The 25,467-nt window shown below is 35.9% G+C and overlaps 1 protein-coding gene across 3 annotated transcripts in view; it reads left to right on the forward strand.

Moving 5' to 3' along the window:
- mdy (diacylglycerol O-acyltransferase) overlaps window positions 1-25,467 on the forward strand; it is a 180,090-nt gene that overhangs the window by 138,735 nt on the left and 15,888 nt on the right. For all 3 annotated transcript variants that reach the window (XM_089100065.1, XM_089100066.1, XM_089100067.1), the window contains exon 9: window positions 23,611-23,719. In XM_089100065.1, the coding sequence (XP_088956191.1) occupies window positions 23,611-23,719 (109 nt within the window). The remainder of the gene's footprint in view (window positions 1-23,610; window positions 23,720-25,467) is intronic.

Genomic DNA, 25,467 nt, shown 5'->3' on the forward strand with positions numbered 1-25,467 from the left:
CTTTGGTTAAGGGTTATAGGGGTGGAGTTGATATCCGGAGCATTAGACATAGCTTTAGTCTTGTCAATATTAATCTCAAGCCTCATTGAAGCAGCAACTTTGGAGACTTTCAGAAGCATGTTCTGGGCTTCACCAACGAATTTGCCAACAAGAGCAATATCATCGACGTAATCCAGGTCGGTGGTACTGAAATCAGGGCTAACCTTGGCTCCTTTGAAGTTTAGCATTGCTTTTTTTATTACCCAATCGACGACAAAATTAAATAGTTCGGGAGAGAGTACAAACCCTTGCCTCACACCGAAGTCGATATCGAATAGCGGGGAAAGCTCTCCGTTGACCTGGATACAGGCTCGTGTGTGTTGATAGTAAGCCTGAATGAGTCGTATGATCTTAGGTGGGGCACAATCATCTTCAATCGCCATCCAAATTCCTCTCCGGATGACCGAATCGAAGGCCGTAATAAAGTCGTTGAAGATAGCGACGGCGATTTGTTGATGATTGGCTCTATGTTCAAAATTTATCTTGGGGTGAAGAGTTGGTCAATACTGCCCATGCCTTCTCTGAAACCAGATTGGTTTGGGCGGTTTCTTTCGTTGCGAACTCTGCAGAATTGGTTAAGCAGGATCATTGCAGAGATCTTTCCCGCAATTAATTAAAAACTTTTTTCCACAAAATAAGTTTTTCAAATAAAAGTAAAGACCTCCATTAAACCAAAAATGAGCAAAAATAAAATCAAATAATCTACCAAGTGTGAAACTACCACAAATCAGCCTCGACAATAAATGAAACCCAAAACGAACAGAAATTACAATAAATAACCGAGTCAAACTCAAAACAAGCAGAAATTAACATGAGAAGGGCTCGAAACCACTATGCCATCAAAAGGCCAGGACATAATTTGAACTTTACTGAAAAAAATATAAATGTTTTTACTTTTATAACTTCAATAAATCAAATAATATTAACATTTTGATTAATAAATATCAGTATATGCATATTAAATTGACAATGCACATTAATTTGTATTTTTTCAGTAAAGTGCAAATTATTTTCTGGCCTTGGGAAGGCATAGGGGTTTTGAACCCTACTCATGTTAAGTTCTGCTTCATTTGAGTTCGACTCGGTTATTTATTGTAATTTCTGTTCGTAGCCCAGTAAAAATAGCTAAAAAAAGGCCCAACCTCAAACAAATTGCAACAAAAATGATTTTTACACCAAAAAATGCAGAAAAATCAGAGAATAACATACTAAAAGCCCACCAAAATCCACCCATGGGAAAATTCATCGCAGGGGAAAAATGGGGGAACCAGGGGAAATTTCGCAAAATCCAGAAGTTTTCAGATTTATTCAATTCAAGATGATTTCCGATGTAATTTTTAACGTAGAAGCCAAATCTTGCATCAGAATCTCGATTACTCTGTCCCCTGAGCATTTATGAAGGGAAAAGGGGGGATGAAGGGGAGAATTTTGGTTTTCCAGGTCATTGCGATGTTAAGATGCGACCATCCTACTAGCAGGATATAGGCCTGGCATCAACACGTTAGTACTCGGCATGACCCTTATTGACGAGCTCTCTGGACTGACATCCAGTGTCTCTTAAGTGACTGAATTACCCAAAATGTAACGCCCTGAATGCTCAAAATAGGTAAGTTTTCTTGTGAATATTTGGTCATTTTGTTCCGAATCTTCAAGAATGTTAGTCATTTTTTTTTATCTTGTACCATTGAGTATTCTTTCGCTCTTAAGTGACTACTATACTCAGTTTCGTGACATTTTATCTCTATTTTTACCAACGCCATCTTGCGGCTCCTGGAACCGAATCTTAATGCATGAAATGATCAATCCGTGGAAACTGTGTTAGTTACCTCACTACCAACAGTTCACTATGTTCGTTCAATTTGTGGTTTAATTTCAGTTTTCTACAAGAAGAGGACAAATCTCGTGAATTTCTTTGCTCCGTATCTCCCTAATTATCCAACTAAAACATTTCACAAACAGGGAGTGCTGACAACATCTTATCAGTTGCGTAAAGTGTTCAGTTTTGTGCTTGCGTCGGGGATTGGTTCGTTTAATTGGTTTTACCGTTTCTTGTCATATTTGCACTAGTTGATATGATTATCTACTGTATATCTTTTTTAATTCACTGATGATTATTTAGGTTATTTTTTTTTACCAATTGCGGCTAGATGCACTGATGTTCATATTATTTATGTTTGTTCAGTATTTAGGAGCCTAAAAAAAGAAACATGTCGCTTACCTACAGAGCAGTGGATAATTGAGTTTTTCTTTCTCGTTTTGTGTAATTAGTTCTAAGAGCTGATTTAGATCTAAGCTCCAGCTTTCGTCACTAAAAACCACATGTATAAATCCTAAGGTTATGTGTATTGCTTTTTTATTGCTTATTGCTCCGTCTTTTCCTTTTTTGTATGACGGGTTTTCCAATAAATAATAATAATAATAAAGGAGATTCGCGGCTTCAGTCCTCTTTCCACATCAAGTTCTCTGTTACTGAATTAAGTTCTCTGTTATTCTAATATTATTCTAATATTCTAATTAAGTTATATTCTAATATTAATATTAATATTCTAATTAAGCTATTCATCTAGTTCTCTGTTACTGAATCTTTCGTATCTTCATTTCAGACGAGTATGGCTTCACAATGTGCAATCTGTCTTCAGAGCGAAGGAGATGATAACAGTCTCTCTACGCTTGGAAGCAAAGGTGCCGTCACAATTAATACTGCCAGTAAAGAAAGAGGTGATTCTGTCGAAGTTAACCCCCGTGACAAGGTTCATGCTCACTGCCGGAGAGACTTCAGTAACCAGAGAACAATTTCTAGTCTTAAACGTTGCAATGAAAGTGATTCAGCAAGTAATCAAGAAAGTAACAGTAGATCCTTATGTTCTGCAAGTTCTTTATTCGCATTCGAAAAAGACTTTCTGTTTTGTGCGACCCCTTTCATTGCTGATCCGCGTCATCCAGGCTATTCGCCATCCCAGACTGTTAGAACAGACACATTTCAAGCCAGTGTTAGACTTCTGTGTTCACAAAGACAAGACGAATGGTCGACCAGCATTTTGGGAAGGTTAAATGCAGCTACTGCTGATCTCCACACAGCTGATACTATTTATCACACAGTTTGTTCAGTGAACTTCCGGACTGGTAAAAACTTGCCTCAGCGCTATTCGAAATTTGGTGGTGAACCTGAAGTAAAGAAGTGTAAAAATGACAGACCTTCTAGAAAGGTTCAAAAAGAAGCGTCTAACAAAGCTGTGAACTTCTTTGCCAGTCTGGATGATATGCAGGTTACACTGACCGATATTTCGAAAAAAATGGAGGAGTTTTTAGCCGAAACGGATCTGAATCCATACAGCAACGTTTACCTGAAGAAAGTGCTAGTTGATTACTTCGGAGACAAGGTGATCATTTCTGATGTTCCTGGGAAGCAAAGTATAGTGACGCTTAGGGAGACGGCTGCAAGTATTCTTCGGTATTATTACCAATTGCCAAAAGACGTAAATCCGGAGAAAGAAAAAGTCGAGATTGCGAAAACTTTTGCAAGAATAGTGGAGAGCGAAATAAAGACTGTGATATTGTTCATAGAAGAATATGACCAAATACCTACCTTAGTTTTCTGCAGAGGACAATCTCGAGTTCCTTGTTCCATCCCTACGGCTTTTCCTGTCCATTTTGATCAAACACAACAACGCAAAACTTGTGGTCAGTGCAATAGGGCAGGCAATAATGCAAAACACCAGACCTCGAAGCATTATTGCACCAATGCAGCTGGGGTTGTCTGAGTCTATGCATCATCGGTTCAGTTCACGCGACGTTGTCGACACACTGAGCAGCCTAGGCTTTTGTGTTGGCTATGCAGAAGCCCTCCAATTTGAAATATGAGTGGCAATGGCTAAAGTCCCCGACCAAGAATTCAAAATACCAGGAGGCACTCTTACCCAGTACATTGCAGACAATTGCGATCACAGCGCTAACACTCTGGATGGGCACGGTACATGATATGGTATGGCTATTCTTGAGGTTAAGTCGCCGGGCGGCAAACAATAGTTACTCTTTTTTCCCAGAAAAGATTTTGACTTGAAAGAAATTATAGAAAAAGCTAATATATTGATCTACTCTAACGGGAAGCGTACTGCCTTAACAAATCAACTCACTTACGTAGAGTTTGTATTTCTGGAATTCAGAGAAACTAACAGACATCTTGATATCATGTGGGTAAATTCTCCGCTAGCTCTGCGAGGTTTTCCAGTCGGCTGGTCAGGTGCAATGCAGTCAGCTCATGCTGGACAAACCCAGAAGCGGTCATCGATAATTTCCCAGCCTATGATTGATTTAAGCTCAACCGATCTCACGTGCATTAACACAACGTTGATGTTTATTGCAGAGAAGGCAAAGAAACTGAACCAGATTCCTGTCGTAACCTTCGACCAACCACTGTATTGGAAAGCAAGAATGATGGTTGAATCGTCACCTTTCAGTAGCCCCTTGAAAGAGATAGTAGTGATGCTTGGGTCCTTTCATGGAAGAATGAGTTTTCTTGGGTATATGGGCCATCTTATGGAAGAAGCAGGTTTGGTTGAAGTCCTTGAACAGATCTACGCACCGAACACTGTAAAACACATAATCTATGACAAACCAGTTTCAAAAGCCATGAAGGTACATTCTCATCTTGACTAAGCTCTGCTTATCATACTTTTTGCCCGTGATTTTGAATATACTGCCGACGGTCTACAACGGGAACTCGCACCCCAAATGGTGAGCGCAGACAGTGTCTATACAGAGCTGACATCCGAAAATATTTCTATTGAAGACCTTTCTGCGGCTCCAGCGGTGGTTTCACTTTTAGAAGAAATTGAGCAGGCAAAGAAGGAGCTAGTTAGCGAATCTAGGACTGCGAAACTGTGGCTTGAACAGTATTCTGAAATAAATAAAATCCTTTGGGTGTCAGCTCGCGCTGAACAGACTGAAGATTTTTACTTGTAACTTCGGAGCTGGTTTAGTATGCTTCCTTATTTCGTGGTATTTGGTCGAACTACATATGCTAGATCAACCCGTCTTCATTTACAAACCCTTGTCGGTTTGAAAGAATCGCAGCAAGAATTATACGAGAAGTTCCAAACTGGTCACTTTTCTGTTAACAGAACCGAACATTCGTGGTCAGGACTGGCAGCAGACCTTGTTATAGAACAAGTCTTCATGAAAACTCTGAAGACCGCTGGCGGTCTCACTAGAGGGAGAGGTATGAATAAAGCGCAGCGGTCGATCTGGACACTATCTATGCCAGTGCGTGCTCAAATGAATGTAATCATGCAAGACCAAACCAGATCTGTTTACCACACAAGCGACCAGCACGTTGATACATCGGGGTCCAGGATATTGAGAGACAGCGAAAATTTGCAGAAGTTGCTCAAGTTCCTTGAGCCTTTACAGCCGTTCAACAGGGGTCAGGAGCTAATGAATATTGTTACCGGAGTGAATGCTTCGCCAGAGGTCAACGTCGACGAAGCAAAAGACGTTGGGTTGCACATACTGCAAGGGATGGTTGGAAAGCCAGTAGAGACTTTTTTACTCAAAAGGAAAGATAAAGTCGTAACTATGGCTGCAAAGTCGGCTTCGAAGCTTGATGGTGTGCCGGTCGAGATTGACCAAAAGTTATTGTTCCAGCGACTATCGGCTGTAGCCACTGCCGACGGTCAGGATCTTTCGGATACTCTTGGTTATGAACTTTGCTCTTTTCCTCCTGCACTTTTCGGGTCATACCAACTACTACGCACAGCTGACAAGGCTTCCCTCTCAAATGCCCTCTGGAAAATGATCGAAGGCTCTTCTGCGAGTCTTTCAACGAATTGCAAATATGTTGTAGATGGAGGATGGCTCCTACATAAATTGCCTTGGACAACCGGCGCTACTTTTGGACAAATATGTCTGGCCTACGCTAGCTATGTCAAAACTCATTTTGGAAATGCTACGGTTGTATTCGACGGATACGAAGATTCACCGTCAACAAAAGACCAGACTCACTTGAAAAGATCGAAAGGCATAAGATCTCCTGATATCGACTTTACTGGGACAACAACGGTAACCCTCAAAAAAGACTTTTTCATGAACAACCTGAAGAACAGGGGAAAATTAAGCTCGTCAGGATGTCGTGTGGTGTATGCTTCAGGTGATGCATATTTCAAGATTGCGACAGCCGCAGTGACAAGTTGTTCTGAGGTGGAAACCTGTCTTGTTGGCAATGACACAGACCTGCTCGTCTTGCTTCTTCAGCATTGCCAGCCAAGAAGCTACCCACTTTTCTTTCGAGCGGAGACCAAGCCGGGAACATCCAAACTCTACAACATAAGAGAACTAAAAAGCAAGCTTGGGGAAGTCGCAGATGTCATACTACCCATCCATGATTTCCTGGGATGTGATATGACCTCTAGGTTCTACGGCGCAGGAAAGTCATTGTCACTTTTATTGGCTAAGATCAATGAAGAATTCCGAAAAAATGCGGCGGTTTTTTTCCGGAAGAACTCGGAAAAGCATCAGATCATCAGCCCAGGCGAGAAGCTAATGCTGCTTGTTTATTAGGCTAAGGCTGATACTTATCTTCAAGACCTGTGTCCCACCATGTTTGTCTTAAAACTGGCTTCTTTGACCTCGTTTTCCTACCCTGAAAGCTTACCTCGGAAGTTGTCAGTTGCGAAGTTTCCCTTCTTCAGGGTTTTCCTACAGGTCTTGGAATGTAGGGGCTGATTAGCTACTCAGGACCCTTATAACTGGAGTTGGCAGCTAGACAGAACTAATCAAGTACCTGTAACAATGAACTCAAAGCCAGTACTCGAAGCACTACTGAGAATGGTACGATGTGCTTGCAAGTCAGGTTGTGAAACAAAGCGTTGCAGTTGCAAAAGAAACGGACTTCACTGCACAAAAGCATGTGCCGAGTGTCATGGTACCCACTGCCAAAATTCAGAAAGCATTGACCTTGATGATGATTTTAACAACAAAGTTCCTGTTTTAAGTTTTTTATTTTTTTATCTGTTTTATATTTCTAATTTACCGAAATAGATTCAATCTATATCAATGTTATACTCCGTGACGATTCTTAATATACTGTGATCGAATCCTTGTTGAAATGGGCTCCGCAGCAAAAAGAAAAGAAAGAGAATTCAATTTCCTTACTTTTCACCCTCTGCCAGTTTTTTCCGATGAGGGAAAACTAGTATTCTGAAGGAAGATTTGGATTCTGCGTCTCAAATAATATCAGAAATAGTCTTTAAAGCGATTTAATCGAGCGAATCTGAGTCTTCCTCATTTTCCCCTGTTTCCCTCGCTAACCCTATCAGATACCCCCGATGGTGTGATATAATAATTCTGATGCAGAATTCGAGTTCTGCGACTTGAACTACATAGGACTGGGTATTTACAGTGCTAAAATCAGAGGTCCTGGCATTTTTTCAGAATTTTCCCTCTTTCCCCTCTTTTTTCCCCTGTCAAACTTTTTCCCATCGGTGGATTTTGGTGGGCTTTTAGTATGTTGTTCTCCTGTTTTTTCTGAATTTATTGGTGCAAAAATCATTTTTGTTGCAATTTGTTTGACCTCAAACGCTATTTTTACTGGGCTATCATTTTGGGTTTCATTTACTTGTCGATGCTGATTTGTGGTAGTTTCACGCTTAGTAGATTATTTGATTTTTTTTTTTGCTCAATTTTGGTTTAATGGAGTTCTTTACTTTTCTTTGAAAAACTTATTTTATGGAAAAAGTTTTTTAATTAATTTCTGTTCGTTTTATATTGATACAGTCTTTTCAGGGAAAAAGAAAATAATAGTTTAATTTTTTTCGTTTTTTAAGACTTTATAGTTTGGCCTGCTATTTGTATGCTGGAGAAAATTTTTCAGCAATTTTTAACAACATATACCCTTTTAAAAATCTGGACACAAATACTAGTGTTTAATTTAGTTTCATACCTTCTCTAGTTGACCTGAAGTAGAAAACTTGATACCATTCGCAAAGAAAAATCAGTTTACTTTCTTTGATAGCTTGGATACACTTACGCTATTTTGATTTGGTTAGATTTTGAGAGCAGAAGCAGCCCCGAAAGTTTGAACATAATACCCTCAGTCGTTCTTAGGAAACTGCTGAGATGCCTTATTGGGAATTAGCATTAACACAGTGCATTTTAATTTAATCTTAAGGCCACATTTAGTTTTTAAACATAAAGTCAAATGGGAGTGTGGGCGTGGGACGGGGTTTAGTTTAGTTCAACATGTAGTTTTAAAAAATAATGGGCAAATGGGAGGATGGGCGTGGGAGGAGGATTAGTTGCCCTCCAATCCCTTTCAACTATTAAAAAGGGCATGTGCCATTTCAATTTTCAATTGAATGAGCCCTTTTCGAAGTTTCCACAACTCCTTCGGTACGAAGTGCCCTGGTCAAAACAAAAAGAACAATACATTGTACCCACATCGCTCTTTACTATAAAAATGTCAAGCCTTACAATCACTTTCGACTAGTAAAATGGGCACTAGCCCTTTCAATTTCCAATAGAATGAGCCCTTTTTGAGCTTCTACGTCAACACTTTCTATAAACACGTTATATGCCCCAGGGTATAAATTACAACCCTTGCCCCGAGAGCTGTGACGGGTTTGTCATCCTCAATGACCTAATTTCCAGAACTTTCAACTACGTTGAACAAAATGGCTATCTCAAAATCTTGATTGGATATTTATGGGGAAATGGTGGGCGTGAGAAGGGCGTTAGTTTCTCTCCACTCGCTTTCAACTATTAAAAAAGGTACTAGCCTTTTCAATTTCCAATCGAATAAGCCCTTTTGAAGTTTCTACGACAACACTTTATATTAAAACATTATATGCTCCCCGGGCATAACTTACAACCCTTGCCCTCGGGATGGGGGGAGGGGGTATCATCCTCAAAGACATAATTTCCAGAACTTTCAACTACGTTGAACAAAATTGCTATCTCAAAATCTTGATTGGATGTGTTTGGGGAAATAGTGGGCGTGAACGGGGGGTTAGTTGCCCTCCGATCACTTCTGACTATTAAAAAGGGCACTAGCCATTTCAATTTCCTATCGAATGAGCCCTTTTTGAAGTTTCTACTACCACGCTTTCTATAAAAACCTTATATGCCCCCAGGGGATAACTTACAACCCATGTTCTGACGGCTGTGAGGGGGGTTGTCATCCTCAAAGACTTAATTTCCAAAACTTTTAACTACTTTGAACGAAATGGCTATCTGAAAATTTTGATTGGATGTGTTTGCGGAAATGGTGGGCGTGAGAAGGGGGTTAGTTGCCCTCCAATCCCTTTCGACTATTAAAAAGGGCACTAGCCCTTTCAATTTCCAACTGAGTGAGCCCTTTTTGAAGTTTCTACGACGACACTTTCTATAAAAACCCTATAAGCCCCCAGGGCAAAACTTACAGCCCTTGTTCTGAGGGCTGTTGAGGGGTGTCATCCTCAAAGACATAATTTCCAGACCTTTCAACTACGTTGAACAAAATGGCTATCTCAAAATCTTGATTGGCTGTGTTTGGGGAAATAGTGGGCGTGAACGGGGGGTTAGTTGCCCTCCGATCACTTCTGACTATTAAAAAGGGCACTAGTCATTTCAATTTCCTATCGAATGAGCCCTTTTTGAAGTTTCTACTACCACGCTTTCTATAAAAACCTTATACGCCCCCAGGGCACAACTTACAACCCTTGTTCTAAGGGCTGTGGAGGGTTGTCATCCTCAAAGACTTAATTTCTAAAAGTTTTAACTACGTTGAACAAAATGGCTGTCTCAAATTTTGATTGGATGTGTGTGGCGAAATGGTGGGCGTAAGAGGGGGGTTAGTTGCCCTCCAATCACTTTCGACTATTAAAAAGGGCACTAGCCTTTTCAATTTCCAATTGAGTGAACCCTTTTTGAAGTTTTTACGACGACGCTTTCTATAAAAACCCTATAAGCCCCCAGGGCAAAACTTACAGCCCTTGTTCTAAGGACTGTTGAGGGGTGTCATCCTCAAAGACATAATTTCCCGACCTTTCAACTACGTTGAACAAAATGGCTCTCAAAATTTTGATTGGATGTGTTTGGGGAAATGGTGGGCGTGAGAGGGGGTCACTGGCCTTCCAATCACTTTTGACTATTAAAAAGGGGACTAGATATTTCAATATCCAATCGAATGAGGCCGTTTTGAAGTTTCCACGACAACGCTCTCTAAAAAAAGACCTCATATGCCCCCAGGGCATTACTTACAGACCTTGCCCTGAGGGCTATGGGGGGAATATCATCCTCAAAAACCTAATTTCCAGACTTTTTAACTACTTCGAACAAAATAGCTATCTCAAAATTTTGATTGGTTGTGTTTGGGGAAATGGTTGGCGTGGAAGGGGTGTTAGTCTCCTTCCAATTACTTTCGACTATTAAAAAGGACACAAGCCACTCCAATTTCCAATCGAATGAGCCCTTTTCGAAGTTTCTACGACAACTCCTTCGATACGATGTGCCCTGGTCTTAAAAAAAAATAAATAAATAAACAATACATTGTGCCAACATCGTTCTTTACTTAGGCAGCGCGAACTGAGTCTTGCCATTCTTGGGGAAACTATTACTGTGACCAGATTGAGAAGAAAAGCTTCTGGAGTTTCTCAGCGAGAATGGTAGCAGCTTTGTAGACTTCGGCCGGGATAGAGTCGGTGTCTGGTGCCTTGTTATTCCTCAGCTTCTTGAATACCTTTTTGATCTCTTGAATTGAGGGGGGGGTGTTCAACACTGACATTGCTGTATGGGGCTGGTTTACTTGATGGTACTGAGCTGGGGTTAGGGTTTCTTGGCTAGAGTGCAGTGGCGCTATTAATGGGAGGCGTTTGAGTTGAAGGGATGTTGTAACTGGGTTTCAGTAGCTTCTGGAAGAGGTACTGCCATCTTACAATTATGTCATCTTTTCTTGGCTTAAGCGTTCCATCTTCATCTCTCACTCCAGTTGAGATCTTTTTACTTTTCCCAGTTACTTCTTTTAGTAGTTGGTATAGCTTTTTGGTATCTGAATGACTAGCAGTCTTCTGAATATCTGCTGCCACGTGGTCCTAGTAGCTTTGTCTGTCGCGGCGGGCGGGTTTATGGCATTATTTTCTCGGTGTTTTGCAGACTGTGGACTTGGTATTTCCGATCTGTTGTTTCTGGTTTAATAGCTTGATGGTGTCTCCTGAGATCCACTTTTTCCGCTTCCGTCTTAGCCTGCCAAGGACTTTTTTAGAGGCGTCTTTTATAGCGTCTTTGATATTCCTCCACTCTTCTTCTATGTTGATGGTGGCTGGTTCGTTATCTTCTCCCGCGGACAGGATGTCAAAACGGTTGGATAATTCCAAGCGGAACTCTTCTGCGACTGCTTTACCTTGAAGACGTGCTACATTTTATCTTGGAGGAGGTTTTTTTTTTTCCTGAAGGCGAGCCTTATGGTCAGGGAAGCTTTTAGCAGCATATGATCAGAGCCATTTTTTGTATAGAGCTTCGCCATCGGGAGGATATCAGCAAGTAATAAACCTTAGATTTGGCTCTTCCATCTCGTGAGCACCGGATGATCCTTTTGCTGCTCTAGTACTGAGGAGGAGACCAACCCCCGCGTTACCAGAGCCATTGCTATGTCCGAAGTTGAAAAAGCGGAATTCAGTATTTCCGTCAGGAGTGGAGACTAGCTCATCTTCTAGATTTCCATTTTGCCAGGTTTCGGATACACATATAATGTCTATGCAATATCTTCCCCATTCGCCTGCTATGAAGGTCAGGATCGCTGGGCATAAGTACTATCTACTGTATTCTTCCTGAAAGTTTCAACTTGATCCCCGAGCCGTGAGACGGAAAAGACCATAGTTACCAAACTACGTATGAAAATTGTCACCTTTGATAAAACTTTCGAACCGCATACAATCTCTACAATGAGATACATTCGTTGTATATAGGCAAAATAAAAGAATACGAGTTTGAAAAATACATTTTCTAACGAGCATCCCTAATTATAACTTCAAAGGAAATAAATCATTCTTTAGATAAAACGATTAATTCAGCATGTCTAAACCTAGTTGAGACCTGGGTTTTATTTTTATGAGTAGTATTCTGTGATTCTGTATAGAACTGATTCTGTTGATTCTGTATGCGATTGTGGACGATTTTCAATTAGCCTTTCAAACAGTTTAATTAAAGTTGGGAGTCAATCCGTTGTTCTGAAAGACCATAAGAAACCATATCAATATCCTTAATTTTTGACAAATTGTGTCGTCACTAGTTAAATATATTTCTTGGCATGAAAAAAAAAAACAATTAGGCAGACTAATGTCACTTCGTAACCGGAATATATTTTGACAAAAATTACAGTCCTTTTTTTAGTGCATGAACCCTCAAAGCAGGATGTTGAAGTGTATGTTACCTTCAGTACTATTGCCTTTGGCCTTAAGAAAAGAAAAAGTACTGGAAGCTGTAGTGTTACTGCATGGAGTATATCCATGAACATGTCGTAATTTATTCCGATCCGAAATCAGCTCTATACCTTTTACAAAGACTCAAATCTGAAGAATTAGATACTGATTTGCATATAACCTAACTCAACATCTACTCGAACTGGTTCCACAGCTAAATCATTGTCAAACTTCTATATATTCCTGTTCTATCAGGTATAAAAAGGAATGAAAAACTTAACGAAATAAATGAACAAGGGGTAACAAAACCAGGTTGAACTGCTAGTTCTCTTAACATTAAGAAAATCGTACGACTCTGCCAGGCAATAGTCAGAAAACCAGAATCAGCCAATTTTGGACTATGTAAGAAGAGAAAACGAAAACTATGGTGTCTTAGCGTCTACTATTGCAAAGTAAATCTCAACCAGCATTTATACTCATATAATATGGAACAATCAAAGGCTTTGGTATGTGATAGAGGTCGCATTGAAATGTAGAATCTGTAATCTTAATTCACTCGTTGTTAACAATTCCATCGAGTCAATTTGCAGAAAACAACAAAGAGCGGTTAAAATTAGAGAACGAAATGTTTGAATAAACCTGGATGAAAAGAAAAGACACAAAGCAAAAAATAATCTAAGCAAAACAAAGACTAAGTATCCAAACAAGAAGTATTTACAGTTATGTTCAGTTTTCCACAGGGTTCAGCCTAGAGCACGATGCAGAAAATACGTCTAAATAAGAATCCCAACAGCCTTAACACGGTAAAAGTGTAGTTCACATTGGTATAAATGGTTTATTGTGAAGCCATGAAACCTTTTTTTCCGTTACGCTTACAATGTTCATGCAAGCTGATTCATTGAAACCCCTCTATTTTTAAGCCGGTTTTTATTATCCCGAAACAAAATGTACTAGCGCTTGATTCGTACTTTTTGTTCTCTTTTATCAAGTATAAGCATCGTAAAATAAACAATGAAAAATGTACCAGCGCTTGATTCGTACTTTTTGTTCTCTTTTATCAAATATAAGCATTGTAAAATAAACAAATGAAAAATGTACCAGCGCTTGATTCGTACTTTTTGTTCTCTTTTATCAAATATAAGCCTCGCAAAATAAACAAATGAAAAATGTACCAGCGCTTGATTCGTACTTTTTGTTCTCTTTTATCAAATATAAGCCTCGCAAAATAAACAAATAAAAAATGTACCAGCGCTTGATTCGTACTTTTTGTTCTCTTTTTTCAAGTATCAGCATCATAAAATAAACAAATGAAAAATGTACCAGCGCTTGATTCGTACTTTTTGTTGTCTTTTATCAAGTATAAGCATCGTAAAATAAAAAAATGAAAAATGTACCAGTGCTTACTTCGTACTTTTTTTTTAACAAGTAGAAGCCTCGCAAAATAAAACAAATGAAAAATGTACCAACGCTTGAGAACAATATTACGAACCAAGCACGGGTACATTATCATTTGTTTATTTTGTGAGGCTTATACTTGATAAATGAGAACAAAAAAGTACGAATCAAGCACTGGTACGTTTTATTTGTTTATTTTGCGAGGCTTATACTTGATGAAAGAGAACAATAGTACGAACCAAGCACGGGTACATTTTTCATTTGTTTATTTTGCGAGGCTTTTACTTGATAAAACAAAACAAAAATTACGAATCAAGCACTGGTACATTTTTCATTTGTTTATTTTGCGAGGCTTGTTCTTGATAAAAGAGAACAAAAAAGTACGAATCAAGCACTGGTACTTTTTATTTTGTTTATTTTGCGAGGCTTATACTTGATAAAAGAGAACAAAAAAGTACGAATCAAGCACTGGTACGTTTTATTTGTTTATTTTGCGAGGCTTATACTTGATGAAAGAGAACAATAGTACGAACCAAGCACGGGTACATTTTTCATTTGTTTATTTTGCGAGGCTTATACTTGATAAAACAAAACAAAAAATACCAATCAAGCACTGGTACATTTTTCATTTGTTTGTTTTGCGAGGCTTATACTTGATAAAAGAGAACAAAAAAGTACAAATCAAGCACTGGTACGTTTTATTTGTTTATTTTTCGAGGCTTATACTTGATGAAAGCGAACAATAGTACGAACCAAGCACGGGTACATTTTTCATATGTTTATTTTGCGAGGCTTATACTTGATAAAAGAGAACAAAAAAGTACGAATCAAGCACTGGTACGTTTTATTTGTTTATTTTGCGAGGCTTATACTTGATAAAAGAGAACAAAAAAGTACGAATCAAGCACTGGTACGTTTTATTTGTTTATTTTGCGAGGCTTATACTTGATAAAAGAGAACAAAAAAGTACGAATCGAGCACTGGTACGTCTTATTTGTTTATTGTGCGAGGCTTATACTTGATGAAAGAGAACAATAGTACTAACCAAGCACGGGTACATTTTTAATTTGTTTATTTTGCGAGGCTTATACTTGATAAAACAAAACAAAAAATACCAATCAAGCACTGGTACATTTTTCATTTGTTTGTTTTGCGAGGCTATAATTGATAAAAGAGAACAAAAAAGTACGAATCAAGCACTGGTACTTTTTATTTGTTTATTTTTCGAGGCTTATACTTGATGAAAGCGAACAATAGTACGAACCAAGCACGGGTACATTTTTCATATGTTTATTTTGCGAGGCTTATACTTGATAAAAGAGAACAAAAAAGTACGAATCAAGCACTGGTACGTTTTATTTGTTTATTTTGCGAGGCTTGTGCTTGATAAAAGAGAACAAAAAAGTACGAATCAAGCACTGGTACGTTTTCTTTGTTTATTTTGCGAGGCTTATACTTGATGAAAGAGAACAAAAAAGTACGAATCAAGCACTGGTACGTTTTATTTGTTTATTTTGCGAGGCTTATACTTGATGAAAGCGAACAATAGTACGAACCAAGCACGGGTACATTTTTCATATGTTTATTTTGCGAGGCTTATACTTGATAAAAGAGAACAAAAAAGTACCAATCAAGCACTGGTACTTTTTATTTGTTTATTTTGCGAGGCTTATACTTGATTAAAGAGAACAAAAAAGTACGAATCAAGCACTGGTACGTTTTATTTGTTTATTTTGCGAGGCTTATACTTGATAAAAGAGAACAAAAAAGTACGAATCGAGCACTGGTACGTTTTATTTGTTTATTTTGCGAGGCTTATACTTGATAAAAGAGAACAAAAAAGTACGAATCAAGCACTGGTACGTTTTATTTGTTTATTTTGTGAGGCTTATACTTCATGAAAGAGAACAATAGTACGAACCAAGCACGGGTACATTTTTCATTTGTTTATTTTGCGAGGCTTATACTTGATAAAAGAGAACAAAAAAAGTACGAATCGAGCACTGGTACGTTTTTTTTGTTTATTTTGTGAGGCTTATACTTGATGAAAGAGAACAATAGTACGAACCAAGCACGGGTACATTTTTAATTTGTTTATTTTGCGAGGCTTATACTTGATAAAAGAGAACAAAAAAGTACGAATCAAGCACTGGTACGTTTTATTTGTTTATTTTGTGAGGCTTATACTTGATGAAAGAGAACAATAGTACGAACCAAGCACGGGTACATTTTTCATTTGTTTATTTTGCGAGGCTTTTACTTGATAAAACAAACCAAAAATTACGAATCAAGCACTGGTACATTTTTCATTTGTTTATTTTGCGAGGCTTGTACTTGATAAAAGAGAACAAAAAAGTACGAATCAAGCACTGGTACGTTTTATTTTGTTTATTTTGCGAGGCTTATACTTGATAAAAGAGAACAAAAAAGTACGAATCAAGCACTGGTACGTTTTATTTGTTTATTTTGCGAGGCTTATACTTGATGAAAGAGAACAATAGTACGAACCAAGCACGGGTACATTTTTCATTTGTTTATTTTGCGAGGCTTATACTTGATAAAACAAAACAAAAAATACCAATCAAGCACTGGTACATTTTTCATTTGTTTGTTTTGCGAGGCTTATACTTGATAAAAGAGAACAAAAAAGTACAAATCAAGCACTGGTACTTTTTATTTGTTTATTTTTCGAGGCTTATACTTGATGAAAGAGAACAATAGTACGAACCAAGCACGGGTACATTTTTCATATGTTTATTTTGCGAGGCTTATACTTGATAAAAGAGAACAAAAAAGTACGAATCAAGCACTGGTACGTTTTATTTGTTTATTTTGCGAGGCTTATACTTGATAAAAGAGAACAAAAAAGTGCGTATCATTCACTGGTACGTTTTATTTGTTTATTTTGCGAGGCTTATACTTGATGAAAGAGAACAAAAAAGTACGAATCAAGCACTGGTACGTTTTATTTGTTTATTTTGCGAGGCTTATACTTGATGAAAGCGAACAATAGTACGAACCAAGCACGGGTACATTTTTCATATGTTTATTTTGCAAGGCAGTATTGATTCAGTATTGATTCAGTCTTTGAACAGTTAAGATCTATCTATTCTTTTAAAAAGGATTAATCCCAGTTTTGAACTAGTTGTCGGTAAAGGATTTTATTCTGATTTAATTAGACACTGGATTCTTTCAGTAGTTACGAAATAGTGAGAACGCTTTTACGTCTCATAAACTATTTAAACATTTATTCAGTATCTGTAACCTAGTGGAATGTGTCACTGGATAAATTGAATTGACTGGAGTTTCTGACCAATGCATTAATTGAACTTTTCACTTTGTTAAATTGAGTTAATTTCATAATATATCCAAGTGAGGTATTCCAGTTTGGCAATAATAAAGATTATTATTCATCATTCAATGCTCTCGTCAGAATAAGATGTAGTTAAGACCTCTGTGTGGCGTGAATTTATGTGACAATATTATATCAAGGATTATTGATATATTTGTGATTAGATGGGACGTAAAAGGAAAAATGCTAAGCAAGAAGGCATGGACAGTTCATTTGACACCTCAGAACTCAGTTCTAGCTCGAAACCGGAAATATCGATACGAGCTGCGGATTTTAAGCAAATTCTTGATGTTGTGAAAGAAAATGGAAATAAGTTGGACAATATCAACAATCAATTAGGAACTCTTACCGCAAGGGTGGATAACTTGGAAAAAGAACAATCGCTACAAACGAATAAGATAAACAATACTGAATCGAAAATTGGAAAGATTGAGAATGAAACCTCTAGCCTCAAAATGCAAATAAAAACTTGCACGGATGAAATAATGGAATTAAGAAGGAAAAATGAAGATTATATGTTTCGGATTGTGAGAATGGAAGCTGCAAAGCTAGAAAATAATGTCATCATATGGAACGCAGTTTGTAAGGATAATAACCACGCTCAAGTTCTATTCACAGAGGTAGTTCGTCACGGGCTGGAAATGCCCGAAGTAAATTTCACAGTTACTCATTATGATAGCAACCGTAAATTTTTTAAGGTGACACTGAATAAAAAAGACGATAAGTTTGCCATATTGAAGAACGCTAGCAAGCTTAAGGATAAGACATTCCCTGGAAAAAACAGCAACCTGTTCATCAGTGATGATGTCCCAACTGAAATCCGTAAAGTGCGAAAGCTGCTTCTAGTGAAACGTGACAAATTACGAAAAGATCATGGATGTGATGCCTGGATATCGAGGGGGTTTCAGCCGAATCTGCTAGTGAAAAGATCAGACGGCTCGATTACCAAATACACATTCAATGATGCCATACTGGAGATTGACGATTTTCATAAAAAATTTTCCATCGCCCGAAGGGAAGTGCCTGTTATATTCCCTGTCGATGTTCAAATGTCGTAATGTCGTGGGTTGCAGTAATAGTTCATGTGCCCAAGTAATATGAATGAAAACATTTAAATTGAAAGTGTTTTTTTATGTTTAGTTTATATAAGGTGTATTATTATTATTATTATTTTTTTTTTTTTTATTATTTCCTTTTTTATTTTTGTTTATAGCCACATAGAGGTTAAATTAAAAGTTGCGCAGATTAGTCGTACTGAGGGAAAACGACTTGGAATGGAGATTATTTTTTTTTTTTTTTTAATTGTTATTTTTTATTATGGTTTACTGGTCTTTTGGGGCATGGTGTGGTTGCTCTTAACGTGGGATTAATATTTGATAATGGATAGAGATAATCGTGAAATTCCATCATCAAGGTTAAAAGAATTTGAGCGGAATTCTCTTTCATTTCAGTCAATTTTTCAAACTATTGTAGCTGGTGATGATGAAGATACTTCTAGTAATTTTGATATCCCAAAAAATCAATATATATTTATGAATGAGCTGGTAAGAAAAAATGTAAATACAAGTAGGATGTCGTTTTGGAATTGCCGGGGTTGGAGGACTGCGCAGGATGTGATTGAAACTTTTTTGTCGGATTCAGATACAGATATATTAGGCCTATGTGAAACTTTTTTAGATGATTTTTCAATTGAAAATATACATGTAAAAGATTACCAATTTTTTCACATCGGTCGGAAAAGACAAAAACAAGGGGGTCTAGGTGTTTTGATTAAAAACTGCATACCAGCACGTATAAGGATTGATTTTTTGCCAATGAATATTGAAATGATTTTTTAATCTTGTGTAGTTGAATGCTCTTTTCCAAATAATCGGAAGGTTTTAATTGCAGTTATTTACCGTACTCCGTCATCCAGCCAGATAGAATTTAAAAATCATTTTGAAAGTATGTTGGATAAATTAGCTAGTTTTAATACTCCTTATTTAGTTATGGGTGATTTTAATATTGATTTAATGAAACTCCTATCTGCAGATCAGAATAGAATAGATAGAAATATTTTGCAGTTTTTGGAGGGCCCACTATCTTATGGACTAAACCCCGTATGTTTTGTGCCCTCTAGAATAGCTGATACATCATTTTCACTTATTGATAATATTTTTTCACCTTATAGTGCTGTTAATACATTTATTATTCCTGATGATTCATCTGACCACTGTATAATTATGTTTGATTTTCTTATAAGTTTTCCGTATAATAAAAAAAAATCAAACAAAGCATAGAGATTTTTCACATAAAAATGTGTTAAGGTTAAAAGAAGGGCTTGGTGATGTTGATTGGAGTCCTGTAATTGATGAGAAGGATCCGAACCAATCATTAGATAAATTTTATTATATTATGAATGAAAAGCTTGATCTTTTTTGCCCATATAAGACCCCGAGATGAAAGAAACTTACCCCAAGAAAACCTTGGATAAATGAATCACTTTTGAGATCTATTAATGAGAAAAATCGTTTATATAAAATTAGAATAAAATATCCCACGGAAATAAATATAACGCGTTTTAAAAATTATAAGAATATGCTGGTAAGGATCCTTAGATTAAGTGAAAGACTTTATTATGAAAAATCTTTTCGAAATTCAGATTCCCCTAGAAAACCTTGGAGTTTGATTAATGATAAAATTGGAAGAAATAAAAAGTTGTTACACCCTGAAGTGTTATTTGATATTAATGGTAAAGAATTTAGAGGACCACAAGCTGTTGCTAAGAAGTTTAGTGAATATTTTGCTAGTATTGGATCATCTGTTGTTTCAGGAGAAGTTGACCTTTCTTCCCCAAGGTCGCATAAAAAATATCTACCGCCCACTGAAGATACGAGCATATTTATGGCCCCGGTTACTTTTGCAGAATTTCAAAAGGTCATTAAGAATTTAAAAAATGGTAATTCATTGGGATATGATGAACTTTCAACTAATTTGCTAAAAAATATTGCAGGTGTAATTTTTGAACCATTGCTTCATATTTTAAATTTATGTATTTTCTCAGGTACATTTCCTAAAAGATAGAAAATTGCACGTGTAATACCATTACATAAAAAAGGAGATAAATCTGATACAAATAATTATCGTCCTATTGCAATTTTATCACCATTGTCTAAAGTATTGGAAAAAATTTTAAAAGGAAGGATTACTAATTATCTAGATAAAATAAATTTTTTACCAAATATCAGTTTGGATTTAGGGCAGGCCAATCGACGGAACAAGCAGTTGCAGCTCTTGTATTAGAAATAAATGACTGCTTAGATAGTAATTATCATGTATCTACTGTTTTTTATGATGTTAAAAAAGCATTTGACACTTTAAACCATGAAATTCTTTTTGATAAAATGGAAAATTCCGGTATAAGAGGGAAAGGACTAGAAATAATAAGATCATACCTTTATGGACGTAAAATCGTGGTAGATGTTGATGAACATTTGTCTAGTTTAAATGATCTTGAAGATATTGGTGTCCCACAAGGATCGGTATTAGGTCCGCTTTTATTTTTGATGTATATTAATGATCTTACACGATGTTTGCAGGGAAATAATGGTCTTGCAATTTTATTTGCAGATGACACAGCTGTTTCTGTTAAAGCGAAGGATTCATCTACATTAATTCAAAATTTGTTTAACACTGTTAGTTCAGTTAATCGATGGTTTGTTTCTAATTATTTAGTACCGAATTTTAAGAAGACTGAATTTATGGTTTTTGGTCATTCAAAACGTGCTACTAAAAAAATTTCATGTCAGGAGCTTCAAGTTGGTGAGCATAAAATTCGTAGAGTTCAATCGTATCGTTATTTAGGAGTTTTTATTGATCCCCTTTTGTCATTTCAAACTCATATTGATCATTTAAGGGTGAAACTTTCGCAAAATATTGGGTCTATGTATCGTTTGAAACATGTTTTTAAATTTTCAATTTTAAAAATAATTTATCATTCTTTTATTGATCATTATTTAAATTATTGCACAATTATTTATTTAAATACTTTTTGGACGCATATAAAACACCTACAGATCCTTCAAAATAAAGCAGTGAGAATACTTGGAAATTTTTTACATCGTCCATCAAAACTTAGAGATGCATCGGAAAATGAAACATTATTTCTTTTCTTGAATTTATTAGATCTGAAACATATAAGAGAACTTAATATATCAATATGGCATTTTAAAATACAAGATCCTAGTAGTTATTTTTATGAAAAATCTCTGTTGATTCTGCCCCCTCCTTCGGCTCTTAGGTGTTCTGGAACATATCGAATTCCCTTTGTTAATTGTGAAAGATCTAGATTTTCAATTAGATACCAAATACCATTTATTTCAAATAAATATAGGCTGAAAGATAGAATTCAAATTGAGGCATCATTTCGGCAAATATCAGTTCTAAGGAAGAAAATATTAAAATTATGTATTGACCTGTGATGGTGGAATAGAAATTTTTTTTATTCTTATTATTATTTTTTTGTTTATATTTGTTACCCATGTTGGGATAGCCTTCCGTGCCTCACTTGTACAGCGTTTTTTTTATTTATGTTTGTTATGTTTTTTTCTTTAACCAGGTTTTTTTTTTTTTTCTTTTCTTTTATTTATATCTTTTTTTTTTTTTTTTAAATTTTTTTTTTTTTTTTTTTTTTTTTTTTTTTTACCCAATTATACGAGCTTTGCTCTCTGTTGGGGGTATATGTTTTTTGTTATGTTGAATTAATCAAATAAACAGTAAACAGTAAACAGGCTTATACTTGATAAAAGAGAACAAAAAAGTACGAATCAAGCACTGGTACGTTTTATTTGTTTATTTTGCGAGGCTTATGCTTGATAAAAGAGAACAAAAAAGTACGAATCAAGCACTGGTACGTTTTATTTGTTTATTTTGCGAGGCTTATACTTCATGAAAGAGAACAAAAAGGTACGAATCGAGCACTGGTATGTTTTATTTGTTTATTTTGCGAGGCTTATACTTGATAAAAAGAGAACAAAATAATACGAATCAAGCACTGGTACGTTTTATTTGTTTATTTTGCGAGGCTTATACTTCATGAAAGAGAACAAAAAGGTACGAATCGAGCACTGGTATGTTTTATTTGTTTATTTTGCGAGGCTTATACTTGATAAAAAGAGAACAAAATAATACGAATCAAGCACTGGTACGTTTTATTTGTTTATTTTGCGAGGCTTATACTTCATGAAAGAGAACAATAGTACGAACCAAGCACGGATACATTTTTCATTTGTTTATTTTGCGAGGCTTATACTTGATAAAAGAGAACTAAAAAGTACGAATCGAGCACTGGTACGTTTTATTTGTTTATTTTGCGAGGCTTATACTTGATAAAAGAGAACAAAAAGGTACGAATCGAGCACTGGTATGTTTTATTTGTTTATTTTGCGAGGCTTATACTTGATAAAAAGAGAACAAAATAATACGAATCAAGCACTGGTACGTTTTATTTGTTTATTTTGCGAGGCTTATACTTCATGAAAGAGAACAATAGTACGAACCAAGCACGGATAGATTTTTCATTTGTTTATTTTGCGAGGCTTATACTTGATAAAAGAGAACTAAAAAGTACGAATCGAGCACTGGTACGTTTTATTTGTTTATTTTGCGAGGCTTATACTTGATGAAAGAGAACAATAGTACGAACCAAGCACGGGTACATTGTTCATTTGTTCATTTTGCGAGGCTTATACTCGATAAAACAGAACAAAAAGTACGAATCATGCGCCGGTAATTTTCATTTGTTTATTTTGCGAGGCATATACTTGATAAAAGAGAACAAAAAGTACGAATCACGCACTGGTACATTTTTCATTTGTTTATTTTGCGAGGCACCTATGGGGCACTGTTTTAAACCCTGTGCTTTTAAACCTTATTTTGAAATGTAATTTGTAGTGAATATACTGCTGTTATAGCAAAGCCGTGCCACTTTTCATTAAAAACGTGTTTTAAATCTAATTTGAAAATAATGGTAGTCGAGTAATAAATATAGTGTAAATATATATATATATATATATATATATATATATATATATATATATATATATATATCTATATATATCTATATATATATATATATATATATATATATATATATATATATACATATATATATATATATATATATATATATACATATATATGCATATATATATATATATATATATATATATATATATATATATATATATATATATATATATATACACACATATATATATATATATATATATATATATATATATATATATATATATATATATATATATATATATATATATATATATATATATATATATATATATATATATATATATATATATATATATATATATATATATATATATATATATATATATATATATATAGCTTTGTCATCTGATGTTTTTAATATTCCAGATTTTTCATAAAAAGAATTTTGGAGACGCTAATTGGCTCTCACGTTGTTTTGGCTTTATTTCAGCAGTGGATCATACCAAGTGTTAAAAATTCATTAACGCCATTTTCGGTAAGTTTTCTTTTGAAGTTTTATTTTATTTTTATTTATTTGACGAGGAAAAAGAAGAACCTCTGCTCTGATTTTTTGTGAGAAAAAAAAACAAAGCTTTAAAGACATCTAGTAATATATCTTGTTTTCTAAAACTGATAACTTGGCTCTATATTATTATTTTGTATATTTTCTAGAATAAATGGCAAAAAATCTATGCTCAGAAGTTGCAAAAATTGAAGTATAATGATTAAGGAACACGCCCAGGAATTTTCACTCAGGGAAGGAGGATTAATAAAAATAATCTTGGGAGGGGGGCTAGTATTAAAAAATTTAATTTTGTTTTATAAACCGGATAAAGATTTTCTTGAAATTCAAATAAACTTAGGATTGTGGAAGGGAAGTGTGGTCCCGATGACCCCCTACTCCTTTGTTTCCGTCCAACTGGCAACTAACACAAGGAGTGGTGGGGATACTTTGACTATCAAGTGAATGGGTATGGCACAACAGGGCTCGGACCTGGCTAAGGGGAATGGGCAAATATGGAGTCTTCCAAAACCATTACTAATGTTTTATTTTTGTCGTTTAAAAACGCGACAAAACTGCAAAGTATATTCTTAACCGCTAGATATTGGCGTCATTAATACTATTGTTAGGTGGGCCTGATGGGATGGCTAAAGGCAGAAAAGGATGTGTTTCAACCTAAAACACAATAATGGAAAATCATTATGACAAACTGTAATATCTGTGAATTAACATATTTTAGGAATATCAAAAAGGCCCGGAAAATAAAGTCGGCATGCCAGTTAGGGTAAATAGTTTTCTCCTCATTAATAAGCCAATTGGGCTTGTTTACCTTTTGGTCCAGTTAGGATCTTGGGACCAAGTATGAGCCATATGCACTTCTTTTTTTCTGTTGACTGTAATTTGTCTTTTATGCTTAAAATCAAAATGTTTGATTTTAGATTGTCGATTTTTTTTTCAATGCTCCACTCACCATTACACTAGTAAAATAGAACGTTGGCAATCAGTGTGGCTTTTCTCTGTCTACAATTACCCAGCGTCTTGATGCAACCTATGCAACCTATTGCAAAATACTTGATAACTTCATTTCAATTCAATTGCCTCTCAATTACTTGGACTATCTGTCTTGGCTTTTCTCTGTCTACAATTACCCAGCGTCTTGATGGAACCTATGCAACCTATTGCAAAATACTTGATAACTTCATTTCAATTCAATTGCCTCTCAATTACTTGGACTATCTGTCTTGGCTTTTCTCTGTCTACAATTACCCAGCGTCTTGATGCAACCTATGCAACTTATTGCAAAATACTTGATAACTTCAATTCAAAGTCAACGGATTTGCATTTTCTGAGCATAGATTATGATTGGAATTGAAGTTATCAAGTATTTTGCAATAGGTTGCATAGGTTGCATCAAGACAACAGACAATCTAGACAGAGAAAAGCCAAGACAGATAGTCCAAGTAATTGAGAGGCAAATGTTTAAATGGCTGGGGCACCAGATCTCAGTGCATTAGTTCATAACCAAAAGGAATCACTGAGCTCAAGAAAATGATCCCAATTGGGCTTCATAGATGGGAAGTCAGTATAGATAGGGTCCCAGTCCTTCCGGCACTTGTAGAAAAATATAAAGAAGGGAAGTACCGGAAGGGTCGTAGTCCTTCCGGCGCTTGTAGAAAAAAAAATAAAAAAGGGAAGAGTAGCCTGTATGTAGCATTTTTAGATTTAGAAATAGCTTTCGACAG

This window comes from Artemia sp. Qi Xiang Cuo, chromosome 14 (genome assembly GCF_049724085.1).
Source record: "Artemia sp. Qi Xiang Cuo chromosome 14, ASM4972408v1, whole genome shotgun sequence".
In the NCBI taxonomy this organism is placed as follows: domain Eukaryota; kingdom Metazoa; phylum Arthropoda; class Branchiopoda; order Anostraca; family Artemiidae; genus Artemia; species Artemia sp. Qi Xiang Cuo.